Here is a 17227-nt window from a genome sequence, read left to right on the forward strand (position 1 = left end):
TGAGCCAATGCAGTGTGGATAAGATAGGGGTGATGTGGTCATATCTTCTGGTTCTAGTAAGGACTCTCGCTGCTGCATTCTGAACCCTGAATAACTCCTCAAAATCAACAAAAGATCTCCCAAGATAATGTTTGACGCTTTCAGAACGTGTGAATGTAATTTCAGAATACTATGATAGAGATGATGATGTCAGAATTAAGTAAGGACCAGACTAAAATCAGGAAGAACTGTGCTGAGAGGAGAATAAGCTGCCAAATGAGCATCAGAAGTATACTTTATAAAATGAAAGGAAGAAAACTGAAATGTTAAATCATTATTTCACATTCTCACTTTAAACAAATCCGACCTTCTCTCTGTGTGTAGACTCTTCATTCTGCTGATGAGGCTCAACACTGTACAATAAAACTGTAGTTTTTGTACAGTGCAGTTGGATTTCCTGTCACTGTGGGCTGCAGAGCACAGTAGTATAGTGCAGAGTCTGATACAGCAGCAGAGGAGATGAGCAGATCCACTCGGTTATCTACAGGAACTTTAGCAGACATTCTTGGCGGAGGGTTGAGACTCAGAGCCCCACGTTGAGAAATATAAAGAAGGAACTCGGGTTTCGATTTTGGATATTGTCTGTACCACTGCAGGTTGTTTGTAGCATAACTTGTTGTGTATTTGCAGGACAGAGTAACATCATCACCTTCATCTACAACTTCACGAGGGGAAAGTGGCTGTATTGAATCTGCCATGGAGTCACCTGTCATAGAGAAGAGAACATAATGTTTTTAACCTTTACACAATCAAACCAGAACTACATAAGTCACACCCACATTCTGATGTTTCTTACCACCACACAGAATAATTAATCACTAATTCAACACTTAATATTTCTGAAAGAACAAAAAGTCAATGTAGAACTCACCTAGTGAAAGCCACAGACACATGAATATAACAGTGAACATGATGAATGGTCTTAGCTGAATGAAAATATTCTTTCTGTACTCTGATATGTTAACATCATAAAGGTTGATGAAGCTCCGCCCCACAGCATCACATGACAGTGTCACCAATGTTACTGACAGATTGTTGATTCTTACTGAAGCATCCTGGCATTACATTCAGCATCTCATGGGGAAACTGTCCTGAGGAGATTTAACAAACACAGACTGAAAGCAGGAAATTAATGTAATTATGTAAAAATGATTATGTTAATCGATAAAAAAAAATAAATAATTATTAAAGATTGTCATTAGATATATTTTTAATCAGTGGAGTCTTTACATTAGGGACCTTGGCCCCAGCAGATATTGTGTAGAAGTACAACACATGATCAATCATTAAGTGTAGCCAGTAAAATTATCTCAATTGTTTTATTTGTTTATTGCATGAGAGAAACATTTTCTGAGATATTTCACTGAGATGAGGGAAAAACAGCTGCTGGGTTTGGCAGCTATTAAGGATACCACTGAGCCATTAGGCCTTAAAGGGGAGTTGGGCACGGTGTGTGTGTGTGTGAGAGTGAGAGAGAGAGAGAGGTGTGCTGGACTGAGTGAAGGTTGCAGTGGTGATCACTTGGAGTGTGTGTGTGTGTGTGTGTTAAACTTGGTGTGCTTGTCTTACTTCCTCCTCGTGAGCTACATCTACATTTACTTTTATTCAAAGTGACTTACAGTTGAGGTGAGATGAAGTTTTAATAAGATGGATGTGTAAAAGTAGTGTTCCTGATCTCATAACTGCTGGTTGTCATTTAAACATGAAAATTGTGTATGCAAATAAAGTTAGTAGTGTTTAGGGCTTTCCCTTTTCCCAAACTACTAAAGAACCTGAGCCCATTTTATTTAATGCACCCATCATGTGCTTTTCCTTGCTGGAGACAAACAACATTAAACACAATAGTAAGAAACTGTATGTAGAGACCTACTGCAATTTCACTTTTCTTTCCTCATTATGAGAAACTGAAGATCAGAATTTTCCTCATTCTGATGTTTGATTAACATGAACTGAAATCTGAGATCTGATTGGCTGATTGAATAATTGCTTGAATGAGCAGGTGTACAGGTGTTCTTAACAAAGTGTTCAGTGATTGTTACACTTTTGGATTTCATTTGGAGATCTTACAAACTTGTAAAGTAGTGAAACTTGCCTAAATAGCTAAAGGTGCTTGTGTTGGCTCTGAGTCTCCTATAAAAGATTACTCCTTTAGCTAGCTTAGATAGCAGCTAGTTAGCACTGCTGATGGAGTGTTCATTAACCAGTAGACTAAATGTTAGCTAGCTATGTGCAGCAGCAGGAAGCTTAATATTACAATCTATATAACTTCATTTTGTTACCATTTTGGCACAACGTACTGTAGGTTCCACTAATGTTAAATGAAGACTCCTTGCTTATCTGCTCTTCATCCTTCAACTGAAATAAATCATGATGTAGAATTTCATCATTTAAATCCTCCTTTTTCTGTATATCTGGGCTGAAGGAAAAATCATTTGGAACATAACCCCTAATACTCATCCTTAACAACACACACGCTAAGGCTATTATTGAAATATGAAAATTAAAACATTCCTGTACTCAAAGTAGCATCAGAAGAAGAGAGTCTAAAGCAGTGCTCCAGATGAGTTCAGTGTGAAAAGGAACTACATTAGTCTTAATCAGAGTAAGCAGGGCAGGGGTTACGATATATAGATATACATATAGATATAGATATAGATATAGAGAGTATCTATATAACTATATATATTATATATTGGTTAATAGTGCAAAGTAGTATTCGTAATCAAAGATGTCAGCATCTCTGGAGGATGTGAACTGGGTTGCGTGATGCCCTAGTACTTGGCCCACAGTAAGATAACTGACAGCGCCATCTTGTGTTTACCAAGGAGAAAGACCTTAACACCCCAAGTTAACTAATAAATGTTTACTCCACATACAGGTGTGTGGTCTAAAATAATCCTAAATGAAAATGTCATTTTTAATACTAGGTTCCAAATCCTTTGCAGTCAATGACTGCCTGAAGTCTGGAACCCACAGACATCACCAGACGCTGGGTTTCTTCCCTGCTGATGCTCTGCCAAGGCTCTTACTGTAGCTGTCTTCATTTTAATTCAGTTCAGTTTTATTTGTATATGGACATTGTCACAAAGCAGCTCTACAGAAATATATAATTTCCACATATATATTTTAAATGTATGAATTTATCCCTAAGGATCAAGCCAAGGGCGACAGTGGTGAGGAAAAACTCCAGGAGACGATATGAGGAGGAAACTTGAGAAGAACCAGACTCAAAAGGGAACCCATCCTCATCTGGGTGACACCAGATTATATTAATTCTTATTAGATAATTAGATAATTATTTTCTATAAATAGTCCAATTGTGTAACCAGGAAATTCATTATAATTTTCACATGAAGTCTGTTTTGTTGAACTTATCCATTGTTCATTGATGGAGACTTGAGTGCAAAGCTGTTCAAGGCAATTGCAGTCCTAAAGATATCATAGCAATTGTAGTCCTAAGCCATCTTCATGGTTTCTAAGTGGTACAAGCAAGCAGGGACTCATGCAAGACTAGCTGTGACAGCATAAGTAAAAGGGAGAGCCAGAAGCTAACACAGACATGAGGGAGTCCTGGGAAATAAAGCTCCAGCCACTCCACCATCAATAAACCTGAGTGAATGCGTGAGAGTGGGGGGGCAACAGGATCCAAACATCCCAGGTCACCACAACACTCTATGCGTGTGAACCCTCCAGACCTGCCCCTGTACCTAAGAAAAAACTATTCACTAAAGGCTTGACTAAACAAACATGTTTTCAGGCGAGATTTAAACACTGAGACTGTGTCTGAGCCCCGAACACTAAGTGGAAGGCTGTTCCATAACTGTGGGGCTTTGTAAGAGAAAGCTCTACCCCCTGCTGCAGCCTTCACTATTCAAGGTACCAACAAATAGCCTGCACCTTTTGATCTGAGTAGGCATGACGGATCATAAAAGACCAAAAGTTCGCTCAGGTACTGTGGCGCGAGACCATTCCGTGCTTTATAGGTCAATAGTAGTATTTTATAATCAATACGAAATTTGCTTGGGAGCCAGTGCAGTGTGGATAAGATAGGGGTGATGTGCTCATACCTTCTGGTTCTAGTAAGGACTCTCGCTGCTGCATTCTGGACTAACTGGAGCTTGTTTATGCTCCTACTGGAGCATCCAGACAGTAAGGCATTACAATAATCCAACCTAGAGGTAACAAAAGCATGAACTGTTTTTTCTGCATCGTGTAGTGACAATATATTTCTTATTTTAGCAATATTTCTGAGATCAAAGAAAGCGATCCTAGTGATATTATCTACATGAGCTTCAAATGAAAGACTGGAGTCAATAATCACACCAAGGTCTTTTACTGCTGCACATGATGAAACTGAAAGGCCATCCAGAGTTATTACGTGTCAGAGTTTTGGTCCTTTTTTTGTGTTTTTGTTGTGTTACGTTTTCCCCACTAGATGTCGCTCAGCCTTAGTTCTTTGTTGGATTCATTGCTTTCACCTGTGTCTTGTTCCCGTTTGGTGTATTTAAGCCGTCCCGTTTGCCTTTGCTCCCCGCTTGGTTATTGTTGTTTCCTAAGCCCCTGTCGTCGTTATAGTTGCGTCTCTGGAGTTAAATTTCTTCTGTGTTTTTTCCTAGCGTCCTTGCCTTGGTTTTTTTTGCTCCTTTTTTTCTCTATCTTAGTTTTGGCTTTTTTTCGGTTTTCCTGCCCGTCTTCGTTTTTTGTTATTCATTGCCTTCTCGATTTCCCGTTTTTTCCCTTGAGTCATTTCATTTTATTTTCTACTTAATAAATAGATTCTTGTGCACTACTTCAGTGTTTGCTTCGCCGGTTCACCGCCTCCCTGTGGCTCAACGGTATAACGTCCGTTTCTCAAACTTTGTATGCGTAGAGAAGTCACAATTTACAGCTGCAAACTGATAACTATCAGTCAAATAAGACCTGAGCCAGGAAAGGGCCGTTCCCTTAATGCCTACTACATTTTCTAGTCTATCGAGCAGAATAGCATGATCAATGGTATCAAAAGCTGCACTAAGGTCAAGCAACACAAGCAAGGAGACACAACCCTGATCAGAGGCCAGTAGGAGGTCATTTACCACTTTAACCAGCGCTGTCTCTGTGCTATGACTCGTACATTTCATGAGTTATATTCCTATGTAGGTATGAGCATAGCTGCTGTGCTACAACCTTTCCTAGGATCTTGGAGATAAAGATAAACAACATAAACTGCTGCTTAGTGGCCTGCAGCTGCAACCTAACTAATGCTGGCCTATAAAAATCTGATGTCAGGAAATCCTGAATGTCACAGTTCTAGTGACAACAGAATAGTGTTAACTCAAAGGCTTATACATCCATAATCCCACAATCATGTTTTAGAGAAAAGAAACATTTTAGGCCCTTTATCATGAAAGTTGTATGCAGTTAAACTGACATCCAACGTTCCACCCATAGTTTCCTTATTCATCCATTTCATCTTTGTTGTATCTGTACAATTAAACTCACATCTGGTCAGAGTGTTCGTAAAAGGCCACTGCCTTAGCTCACATCCAGCAGAGTAACATGCATCTGTACGTACATGCATAATAAACACATGGATGAATGAATGAATTATAAAATGTGTTACCTTTAACTTAATTAATTAATTTATTGAAAACGTATGACAATGTATCATGGAGAAAACTGGCAAGAAAAGGTGAATAAATTTAAGTTCATATTGTATGCACCAGTAACACCTGACACAATGCCTCTGTTACTGTCATTAAAATTTATTTTGGAGCATAAAAAAATGTTTCCTGAATTTACTCTGATTAATGTGTAGCTGTCGTGTGAATCCTTCTTTATTCTTTCTTTCAGCTGCATATGTTACCACAAATGCTGTTTGTGTCTGTGGTTAACTGATAACAAGTTGGTAAAGAGGAGTATCTTTGATGTGGTTTTAGAAACTTCATGTAAACCATTGTTATGTTTTTGTACAGTCTTTCATTGACTCTGTATTACTGTGCTGCTACTCTGAGAGCGCAGTGATAGAGTGCAGAATCTGAGAGCTTTAGACCTCTGATAGTAAGTTCAGTAGAGTCTCTGGTTGATTGTGCCGTTAATCGAGGATCACTGGGAGTGCCACCAACATACAGTAAAAACTGTGGTGCGCTGTTAGGATATTGTTTGTACCAGTAAAGCCGGATGTTACTGCTTGTCTCATATGAACATTTCAGAGTAACAGTGTCTGTTTCTTTGCTGATAATGTTGGTATCTTCATCCGTCGGCCCAATTTTATCTGCAAAACTGCCTGCTGTGAAGAAGACCGTAAAGAAATAAATCTGTTAAGTATTTTTGTAAACAAGTTAAAACATTATCTCAGGAAATGACTAGCTTAATGCTTCAAATATGGGAAGTAATTAATAAAATGTATTAATTTAATAATGAAAGTGAATTACCTGTAGCTAGAGTGAGAATCAGTGGTGTGTATCTCACTATGTACAGTAAGTAGTATAGTTGAGCCATTTCTGAACACAGCTCTGTGAGGATTCTGTATAATAGTGCTGTATGTGCTGAACTTTACACATGAGGGAACACGTCTCTAGAAGGCCACACCCAGGAAGTGCTGCTGTTGTAGCATAACTTTGTACAGATCATCACTTCACAGTATCAGTGACAGTGAACTGAGTCACCAATACAACACACAACTATTCCACTGTTGCTGATCAACACACTGCATCCCACTTCACCTCTTAAACATCTCTTTTGGAGTCAGAGGCCTGTGTTGTGGCTCAACATTAAAACTCTGCCAGTTTGGGTGTGTTTTTTTTTCCATAATTTTATCTTTTTTTTGTTTAAATGTTCAGGATGGAATCTTGGATCACTAATATTAATGAATAACTTTTCAATGAAATCTGACTTCAGCGTAATCTGAGTTATTTGAGTAGTAAAATAAGTAATGTTTGGTAAAGCACTTTATCCTGGGCAGGGTTGTGCTGGATTCACAGCATAATGCAGAGTTTGATTCCATAGAGAATCAGTTTTTTCTGTTATTAGCTAAACTTCTTTCTGTAAATCTTCAGCTGTACAGTGTCAGTGAGCCTGTCCCCACTGTAGCCTCAGATTCCTGTTCTTGGCTGACAGGAGTGGAACCTGATGTGCTCTTCTGCTGTTGTAGCTCATCCACCTCAAGGTTCAATGTGTTGTGCCTTCTGAGATACTTTTCTGATCACCATGGCTGTAAAGAGTGCTTATTTGAGCTATCATATTGTTTTATATATTACATATTATGAACAGTAATTGTACTATTAGCAATGAGTTGGCATCAAGCTTGCAGTAGTATGGTGTTGGGCCTCACTGCCTCCTGAAGGCATTTTACAGGGCCATAATACTTAGTTACTGAAATACCACATGGATGGAGGTAGATACACCTTGGGCTTTATTCTTTTCATCTTTTATTCTCAGTATATCACTACTGTTATACTGAGGAGATGAGGATAAGTGCAGCAGATAATTATATTCTCTTAGTCTGGAATAATTGGGACATGCCCCCTATCCACATTATACCCTACTAAATAGTACACCAATGGTGTGATGCTTCACTACAATTTAGGCATCCTATTTAGTGCATAGTATATGTTTTTAACACATACATAAATTTCCTCTGAATGTCTATTACCTGCCTCTTGTAGCTGTTAGATTCATCCATGTAGTAGAGAAGGACAAAGTACAACCAATATTACAAAATGTTGTTTCACAAGCAGCCTAGAAGGTGCAATTCCCAATTCTTACATGTAACAGCTTTAGTTTTGTACAGAAATTACTCATTTTTTATTTGCAGAATATTCCAGAAAGAATACTGTGGCCACAGACTGCAAACATGGATGATGACTATGAGGATGAAGATTTTGACCTAGTGACCAGATGCTGCATAGCTGTGTATCTGTGCCAATTCACTGAAAACAGTGTGCATAATTGCTTTTTAAACTTATTTGTATGTCTTATGTAGCTATTTTCCCATCTAGAAATGATGGAATTAGGTGATTGTTGATATTCAAAGGCAAGTAAATATGAAAGTGTGGGAAGAAAGAAAGAAAAGTGTATTTGAATGAAGCAGGTAAACAGCTCCCCCTCCTGAGAGAAAATCCAGCTTCACTTTTTGTACAGTGTGTTTGAGTTTTGTGTCACTGTGGGCTCCATGGCGCAGTAGTACAGTGCAGAGTCTGATACTGCAGCAGGAAAGATCTCCAGATCTACTTTCTTTTCCTTTTTACGGAGTCTGGTGGATAGTCTTGGGTCAAGTTGTTCAGCTTTAGTGACAGTTTCTGAAGATATAAAAATCCTCAGCAGAAACTCTGGTCCTGATTGAGGGTTTTGTCGATACCAGTAGAGATAGTCAGCTGATTGATCATATGTGCAGGTCAGTGTGGTGCTGCTGCCTTCACTTGAAGATATGACGGGTTGGTCTGGTGTAATGCTGCTGTCAACAGCACCTGCTGTAAAGACATTGCAACAACATAAACATTTCTATTTTCATTGCTTAAGGACGTTAATTTTTTTTTTACCATCATCATGTTTAGGTATCAGTACAAATCTCCAGCATCCACCTAAAGTTTGTGTATAATATAAATGACTTACCAATGTTTTTAACAGCTATGAAAACAAAGAAGAGTAACATGATTGTTGTGAGTGTCTCTCTTGCAGTAGATATAAACGGCAGTATCTCTGTGAAACTGTCTAAACTGTATCTCACCACATCTAGCTCCTCCCACTTTTACTTAGGCGTAGTCAAGTGCTCTGGCTTTCCACAACCCCAGAAGACTTGCCTCATTCCAGCTCAACTGGATCAGCTGCAGGATCCTGAACAAGAACGTTATGAAAAACAAAACACAGTTCAGTAGAAATGGAAGAGGAATTGGGCCATGCACTGAGCATGTGTTAGTGGCACGCCAGGACTCATCTTCATCCCCGCAGTCAGCCCAGCTGCATGCTGGGTAGCTGGCCCAAGTGACTGGTTTTATTTTTGGATATAAGTAAGTCATATAAACATAGGTCTTTGTTTAATTTACCCAGCTAAGCAGCGAATGTCATTAAAGTTCAGCATCTTTGCATGGAGCTAATTTGGAACACAAGGATCCAGAACCAGATAGTGAGTGTTCATTCCTTCATTCATATTCAGTCACCACTTTATCTGGTCATGGTTGCTGTGAATGCAGACACACAATTTCAGGAACACTGGGCACGAGGTAAGAATCACAGCTTGGATGGGATGCCAGCCATTCACACACTGTTCAAAGCTAGAGGTAATTTACAGTTGCTGATCCACCTACCTGCATGTTAATGGGAGGTGGGAGGAAACCAGAGAACCTGGAGGAAACTGTCTGATTTTAAGGAAACTCCGTGGAGCAAACATGCCTTAACGAATGGATGGAAACTCTGCAAGGTGAAAGAATTGTCTTCCCAAGTCACATTTCCATGTTATTTAATTTTGATGATTTCTGTGACACTATAAACACTATTTCCTTGATTTCAGAAAGTTTATATCCAACTAATAATATTTGATCAGATTTAATTCAGGTTTTGAGTTTGTTACAGTACAGAAAGATCAGAAACATTCTCTGGACACGATATCAGAATCTATTACAAAGCTGGGATGCAGTGCAGCTGCAAGTCAAACTAGGATCCTTTAAGCTGCGTTTCATTATAATGCCCATATGATCTTCCAGGATGAATCCTGCTTCTCCTATTCATATCTACAGTTATACTCGTTTAGAATGCGTTATCTGTTTAATCCAAATAATGTATTTGCATTTGGTTACATTCCTACTGGATCAGTAACTAGAATGTTAATTGTAGGCAGAGTTTACTGTCTTTTCTTCTTCTTGTTATTCTTCAACACTTTCATGTGTGAGGTCTGTGTAGGTTTTTGTACAGTGCAGTTGGATTTCCTGTCACTGTGGGCTGCAGAGCACAGTAGTATAGTGCAGAGTCTGATACAGCAGCAGAGGAGATGAGCAGATCCACTCGGTTATTATCATTATTATTGTCAACTTTAGCAGACATTCTTGGGGGAGGGTTGGGACTCAGAGCTCCATTTTGAAAAATATAAAGAAGGAACTCAGGTTTAGATTTTGGATATTGTCTGTACCACTGCAGGTAATTTCCTGTAGCACTGCTGGGTTTGTATTTGCAGGACAGAGTAACATCATCACCTTCATCTACAACTTCACGAGGGGAAAGTGGCTGTATTGAATCTGCCATGGAGTCACCTGTCATAGAGAAGAGAACATAATGTTTTTAACCTTTACACAATCAAACCAGAACTACATAAGTCACACCCACATTCTGATGTTTCTTACCACCACACACAATAATTAATCACTAATTCAACACTTAATATTTCTGAAAGAACAAAAAGTCAATGTAGAACTCACCTAGTGAAAGCCACAGACACATGAATATAACAGTGAACATGATGAATGGTCTTAGCTGAATGAAAATATTCTTTCTGTACTCTGATATGTTAACATCATAAAGGTTGATGAAGCTCCGCCCCACAGCATCACATGACAGTGTCACCAATGTTACTGACAGATTGTTGATTCTTACTGAAGCATCCTGGCTTTACACTCAGCATCTCATGGGGAAACTGTCTTACTGATAATAAAGGTTTTTATTTATATTTTATACCAGTGGTGTCAAAGTCATTTTAGATAATGGGCCACACTACAGTAACTTTAATGTCAAGTGGGCCAAAAAAAAAAAAAACAGTTTAGTGATGAATAACACACGGGGCAGTCGTGGCCTAATGGATAGTGAGTCGGACTTGCAACCTGAAGGTCGTGGGTTCGAGTCTCAGGTCCAGCAGGGATTGTAGGTGGGGGGAGTGAATGAATGACCAGCACTCTGTCCCACCCTCAATACCACGACTGAGGTGAGACCCTTAAGCAAGGCACCGAACCCCCAACTACTCTCTGGCACTGCCCACTGCTCCGGGTGTGTGTTCACGGTGTGTGTGCACTTGGATGGGTTAAATACAGAGCACAAATTCCGAGTATGGGTCACCATACTTGGCCACAAGTCACTTCACTTCACTTCATCAACCACTCCACTTAAATGTGTTCATTTACCAGCATTTATCTGAAAGCTCTATTCTGAATGTACAAACAGGAAGTTGTAATTGCCTAAGTATTCACTCCTGTCACTGTGAAACCTCTAAACTGGTTCTTTGGGAAAGAGACACAGTTACAGAGTGAAAGTAGCACAATGTGCCAGTAGATGAGTTTATTGCTCTGTTTTGCCCCCTAGTGGAATTACAGAGACTAGCACATTTTCCCTAATCTTTTCATTCAATTACTTCCACAAGATAATTTGAATTTCGAACAAAATTGTGGTGGGGCAGATTAGCCAGTACCCCATTAGAGCTTGGAGTGTCACTTCTGCAGCAGAAGTAGTGCTGTAATGAGGCTGACTGTCTCCATCTTGTTGGAAAAGGATAACATTTTAAACTCATTATAATTTGTGGGCTTATAAATGTGAAATTCTAAATTTTAGTATCCAATAGTCCATTAGAACATTTTTACTTTAGCGACTATCACCTTAAAATACTTGAAACATGAGATTGCACTTTATGAAAACGTCTAAAACATGTCCAATTCTTCCTTGTTCATTTCCCTGTACCTCTCATTTCAATGTTGCCAATGTTATTCTTGACAGCAAAGTTGCATTTAATTTTAGTCTTTAGTTTTTTGAGAAAAATAAATAATACATGTATTAAATTAACAGCAAACTTGCCTTTATCAAACTTTTTAATTCCACTGCAGCAGCAGTTGTCCATTTTCCTCCCCTTCCAAGGGCCAAAGATTTATTTGGGACACAGTTTGAATTACAATTGTACAGGTTTATGAGATCACTGAGAAGGTGAAGGAGAACAGGAAGCAAACAAACACATCACTGAGCTGAAAGGGAGCCACACACAAAGCAATCAAGCATAAACTTATAACAAGATATTACATCAAGGTCCATGTAAGGAGCAGGTCCACTCTTTTCCTCCAAAACTCGAATCTGACAACAACCATTACATCACCAATCATTGTCTCACTGTGTGTTTATAAAAATGAACAACTGTATAATAACAAATATAAAGAGAGATAGAGAGATAGAGAGAGAGAGAGAGAGGTTTGAAGGGGTGTAAATTATTGAACTTTGCATTTGCTCTCCCTTCAGTAGAACAAAACTGTGTTAAAGTTTTTGTACAGTGCAGTTGGATTTCCTGTCACTGTGGGCTGCAGAGCACAGTAGTATAGTGCAGAGTCTGATACAGCAGCAGGGGAGATGAGCAGATCCACTCGGTTATCTCCAGGAACTTTAGCAGACAGATGTGGTGAAATAGGATCATTTTTAAATCCACTTGGAGTGATGTAAAGGAGGAACTCAGGTTTAGATTTTGGATATTGTCTGTACCAGTGCAGGTAGGTGTTTGCTCTATCACTTGTTTCGTATTTGCAGGACAGAGTAACATTAACACCTTCATCTACAACTTCACGAGTGGAAAGTGGCTGTATTGAATCTGCCACGGAGTCACCTGTCATAGAGAAGAGAACATAATGTTTTTAACCTTTACACAATCAAACCAGAACTACATAAGTCACACCCACATTTGATGTTTCTTAACACCACACAGAATAATTAATCACTAATTCAACACTTAATATTTCTGAAAGAACAAAAAGTCAATGTAGAACTCACCTAGTGAAAGCCACAGACACATGAATATAACAGTGAACATGATGAATGGTCTTAGCTGAATGAAAATATTCTTTCTGTACTCTGATATGTTAACATCATAAAGGTTGATGAAGCTCCGCCCCACAGCATCACATGACAGTGTCACCAATGTTACTGACAGATTGTTGATTCTTACTGAAGCATCCTGGCTTTACATTCAGCATCAGTTAGGGAAACTGGCCTAAATATATTTTAAGCAAAAACACAAACTAGAAGCAGGAACTGTAATAAAAGCTAATAATCACAACAATATATTTCACATAATTTAATTATAAAATAAGTATCATACAATTATTAAATCACAATTTAAAAATGAAACCAGTCAATAATTTAATTACACATGATATATTTGTTATCATTGGTGTCTCTACATCTAGTGGAACTGTTCCATTTAAATTTAAACTAGTTCCTACATTGCCAAACCTAACATTTAAAACTAGTCAATCTGACACAGTCTGCTTTGTGTTTTTGTTTCTGTGTTTTTCAGATTCCATCAAACTAGAATAGAGCAAAGAACTCAAATGTAGCAGTAATGTTGTAGCTGTAATGCTGCAAGAATGTCCAGAACAGAGTGTTTACTGGGGTTCTGATCCACAGTGTCCACTGGGTCCATGTTCCTGTCCTGGGGAACCTGACAGCATGGTCTTCAGAAGTCAGTGATCAGTGCAAGAAGGAGATAATGAGCAGTTAACCAACAGACTAGGTTGTAGCTGAGCTAACAACTCCTCATACAAAGGAAGCTCTGATTATTGGGATTGATGGATGACATTCTCAGGCCATAGGGACGGCTCGGGAAAATCTATAACTGCAGTAGTGATGAGGAACTGAGAAAAACCCCTTGAATAATATGAATCTGTCATATGAAACACTTTGTACTATGTATCTGGGTTTGCTGTCACTGTGGGCTCCATGACACAGCTGTACACTACAGAGTCAGTCACTGCAGATGTTTTGTGAAGGTTTTACCGTCTCATCGGTGCAAAGATGATGGTTAATCTGACATCATAGACAGAGAGCTGAAGAAGTGAATGTAAAGATGTAAATAGCTCCATCTTGTGAGAAAAGCATGGCTGTGCTCCAGTCATGTGTAGTGCTTTTTGTACAGTGTAGTTGTGTTTCCTGTCACTGTGGGCGTCAGAGCGCAGTAGTACAGTGCAGAGTCTGTCACTGCAGCAGAGGAGATGAGCAGATCCACTTTCTTTCCCATTTTATCAAGTTTCATAGATAATCGTGTATGAGGTGGTTCAGCTTGTGTGACACGTCCACTGCCTTCATCAATCAGCAGCAGAAACTCTGGTCTTGATCCAGGTTTTTGTTGATACCAGTGGAGACTGTAAACTGATCCAGTATATGTGCAGGACAGTGTGATGTTGCTGCCTTCAGTTACAGATCTGGAGGGTTTTTCTGGTTTAATGCTGTTGTCTGCAGTCTCTGCTATAAAAACATTATAGAATAGAATCACCATTTATTAATAATAAATTAAAGTGGAAATTGTGGTTCTTGTTAATTGTAAACATGTATATTTTCATGTGTAATGTATATGACTTACCGATATCAGCAATAGTGAAGAAAAGCAAGAAGAGGAGTAACATTGTTATCCTGAGTGTTTAGTTCAGACCTCTAGCTTTAGAAATAAATGCCAGTGTTGTGTATTTGAGATTGTCTCTGATGTCTCTACATGTAGCTCCACCCACTCATATTTATTCATTTTTCATCACACTTCTGCTTCCTCTCATACTGCACAGGTAGCCTATCAGATTATTGTGTTAATTTGAGGACATTAAAATCATTCATTTGGCTGGCAGATGGGCTTCATACATAAGCTGTATTGGAATGGGGCTAAGAAGTAGATACCATAAGTACACCTCACAAAAGCTCAGATGGAGACATTATAGTAATGCTTTAGTTTATTATTGTGCTGTTACTCACCCCAAAGCATGTTATGCTTCTGTTTACATTTCTTAATATATGGGCATAAAAACAATAAGTCTGGTGTCTGGTCTCTTTAATTCATGTTATGACTCTGTAAATATTGTAGATTTCACTGATGTTGTTTTACATGTCACTTGAGATGAAGAGTAAATGAGCTCTGAGCATATTTACTGCCTCCTGAAGGCATTTTACAGGGCCATAATACTTCTCCATTCCCTGTAGTTACTGAAATACCACATGGATGGAGGTAGATATAACATGTACATGTCATTTGAAATCATTTACATTTCAGGCAGGTAATGTGCTTTCTTAACTGGTGTGGTTCTGCATGCAGTGTTGCTTGTCTCTGTGTCTTTGTTTCTGTTTCCTTTGCAGCTGCTGCACTGTGAGCTGGTGTGTGTAAGCAGACCCAACCTTCTTGTGTGGAGGACATTGTGTTTTATATTTTGTTTTTTATTTTGCACAATTCTCAGTTATGCAGATTTTCAGTTTGTCACGTCCACCATGGACAATTCCCCTCCAGACCACCAGAGGACTCCCTTACTCACATTTTTTGAAATTCTTCTTTTGTTGTCTGCCCCACTTCTTTCCTTGTTTGTGCTCACCTGTTTTGTGTTCCTCTAATTAGTTTCCCTATTTAAGTTCTGTGTTTTCCCTCCTTAGTTGTGCAGCATTGTGTGTGTAGTTGGTGTGGCTGCTGGTGTGTTATTTGCAGCGTCAGTGGTTTTTGTTTTCATGTTGAGTTTTCTTTTCTTTGCCTCGCCTCAGTCTAGTCCCTTGTTATAGTTATTCTGTTATTTTCATGATACAGTTTTCCCATAAGGAAAACACCTGTTTTGTGTTCCTCTTCTATTATTGTGTACTTTATGGACAAATAGTGCAACTGTGCAACCAGTAAATTCATCACAGTTTTTGCAAGAAGTCCGGTTGGTTAAAAACTATCCACTGTCCACTGGTGGAGTCCTGAGTACGAAGGTGCTCATGGCAACTGCAGCCCCAAAGCCACTACAGCAATCGCAGTCCCAAGCCATTACAGTACAGCTCCCCATATGTGATCCCCAAGCCATCTCCACAGCCCCCAGGTGGCGCCATCCCCAGCAATCCAAATGGATCTTCAGGCCATCCATATGGGACCACCCCCAGCAGCAGTGAGCGAACTCAACCGATGAGAAGACCAACCAGAAGTAGGGCATCAGGATGGATCAGGCAGGTCCGGGGAGCAGAAGGGGTCAGGATCACTGGCATCTCAGAAGTAGCATGTGTAGCTCGACAGAGAGTGAGAGAGAGAGAGAGATGGAGAGAAAGGAAGAGATTGTTAGCTAAGCTTTTGTCCTCTAATGGTTAAGCACGATGTACTTTGCATGCAGATTGCAAGCAGGGACTCTGGCAAGACTAGCTACGACAGCATAACTAAAAGGGAGAGCCAGAAGCTAACACAGACATGAGGGAGTCCTGGGACATAAAGCGGCCACTCCACCATCAATAAACCTGAGTGAACGTGTGAGAGTGGGGGGGCGACAGCATCCAAACATCCCAGTTCACCACAACACTCTATGCCTGTGAACCCTCCAGACCTGCCCCTGTACCTAAGAAAACTATTCACAAAAGGCTTGACTAAACAAATATGTTTTCAGCCTACACTTAAACACTGAGACTGTGTCTGAGCTCCGAACACTAAGTGGAAGGCTGTTCCATAACTGTGGGGCTTTGTAAGAGAAAGCTCTACCCCCATCTGTAGCCCGCATTATTCGAGGTACCAACAAATATCGAAGTAGGTGTGGCGGATCATAAAAGACCAAAAGTTCGCTCAGGTACTGTGGCACGAGACCATTTAGTGCTTTATAGGTCAATAGTAGGATTTTATAATTTGATTGGGAGCCAATGCAGTGTGGATAAGATAGGGGTGATGTGGTCATATCTTCTGATTCTAGTAAGGACTCTCGCTGCTGCATTCTGAACACTGCATAACTCCTCAAAACCAACAAAAGAACTCCTAAGATAATGTTTGACGCTTTCAGAATGCTTGAATGTAATTTCAGAATACTATGATAGAGATGATGATGTCAGAATTAAGTAAGGACCAGACTAAAATCAGGAAGAACTGTGCTGAGAGAAGAATAATCTGCCAAATGAGCATCAGAAATATACTTTATAAAATGAAAGGAAGAAAACTGAAATGTTAAATCATAATTTCACATTCTCACGTTAAACAAATCTGACCTTCTCTCTGTGTGTAGACTTTTCATTCTGCTGATGAGGCTCAACACTGTACAATAAAACTGTAGTTTTTGTACAGTGCAGTTGGATTTCCTGTCACTGTGGGCGCCAGAGCACAGTAGTATAGTGCAGAGTCTGATACAGCAGCAGAGGAGATGAGCAGATCCACTCGTTTATCTCCAGGAACTTTAGCAGACATTCTTGGGGGAGGGTTGGGACTCAGAGCTCCACTTGGAGAAATATAAAGAAGGAACTCAGGTTTAGATTTTGGATATTGCCTGTACCAGTGCAGGTAGTC

The 17227-nt window shown here is 39.5% G+C and overlaps 1 long non-coding RNA gene and 2 gene segments (V, D, J or C); all 3 read right to left on the reverse strand.

Annotated features, from left to right (window-relative positions):
* Positions 1-8409: 8409 nt before the first annotated feature.
* On the reverse strand, positions 8410-9744 carry LOC117597007 (uncharacterized). Its single transcript, XR_008301643.1, has 3 exons — positions 9324-9744; positions 8747-8853; positions 8410-8489 (listed from the first exon to the last, which is right to left on the reverse strand). It is a non-coding gene; the product is annotated as an uncharacterized LOC117597007 (long non-coding RNA).
* A 213-nt stretch (positions 9745-9957) lies between these two features.
* On the reverse strand, positions 9958-10467 carry LOC117597009 (T cell receptor alpha variable 12-3-like; the record flags this gene model as incomplete). The annotated part of the segment is given in 2 exon segments: positions 9958-10262; positions 10428-10467. Coding segments are annotated over 2 exon segments (345 nt in total), but the record flags the coding sequence as incomplete, so codon positions are not given.
* A 3394-nt stretch (positions 10468-13861) lies between these two features.
* On the reverse strand, positions 13862-14372 carry LOC128318169 (T cell receptor alpha variable 21-like). The segment is given in 2 exon segments: positions 13862-14214; positions 14330-14372. Coding segments are annotated over 2 exon segments (396 nt in total).
* Between the last annotated feature and the right edge of the window lie 2855 nt (positions 14373-17227).

Source organism: Pangasianodon hypophthalmus, chromosome 4, assembly GCF_027358585.1.
Source record: "Pangasianodon hypophthalmus isolate fPanHyp1 chromosome 4, fPanHyp1.pri, whole genome shotgun sequence".
Taxonomy (NCBI): domain Eukaryota; kingdom Metazoa; phylum Chordata; class Actinopteri; order Siluriformes; family Pangasiidae; genus Pangasianodon; species Pangasianodon hypophthalmus.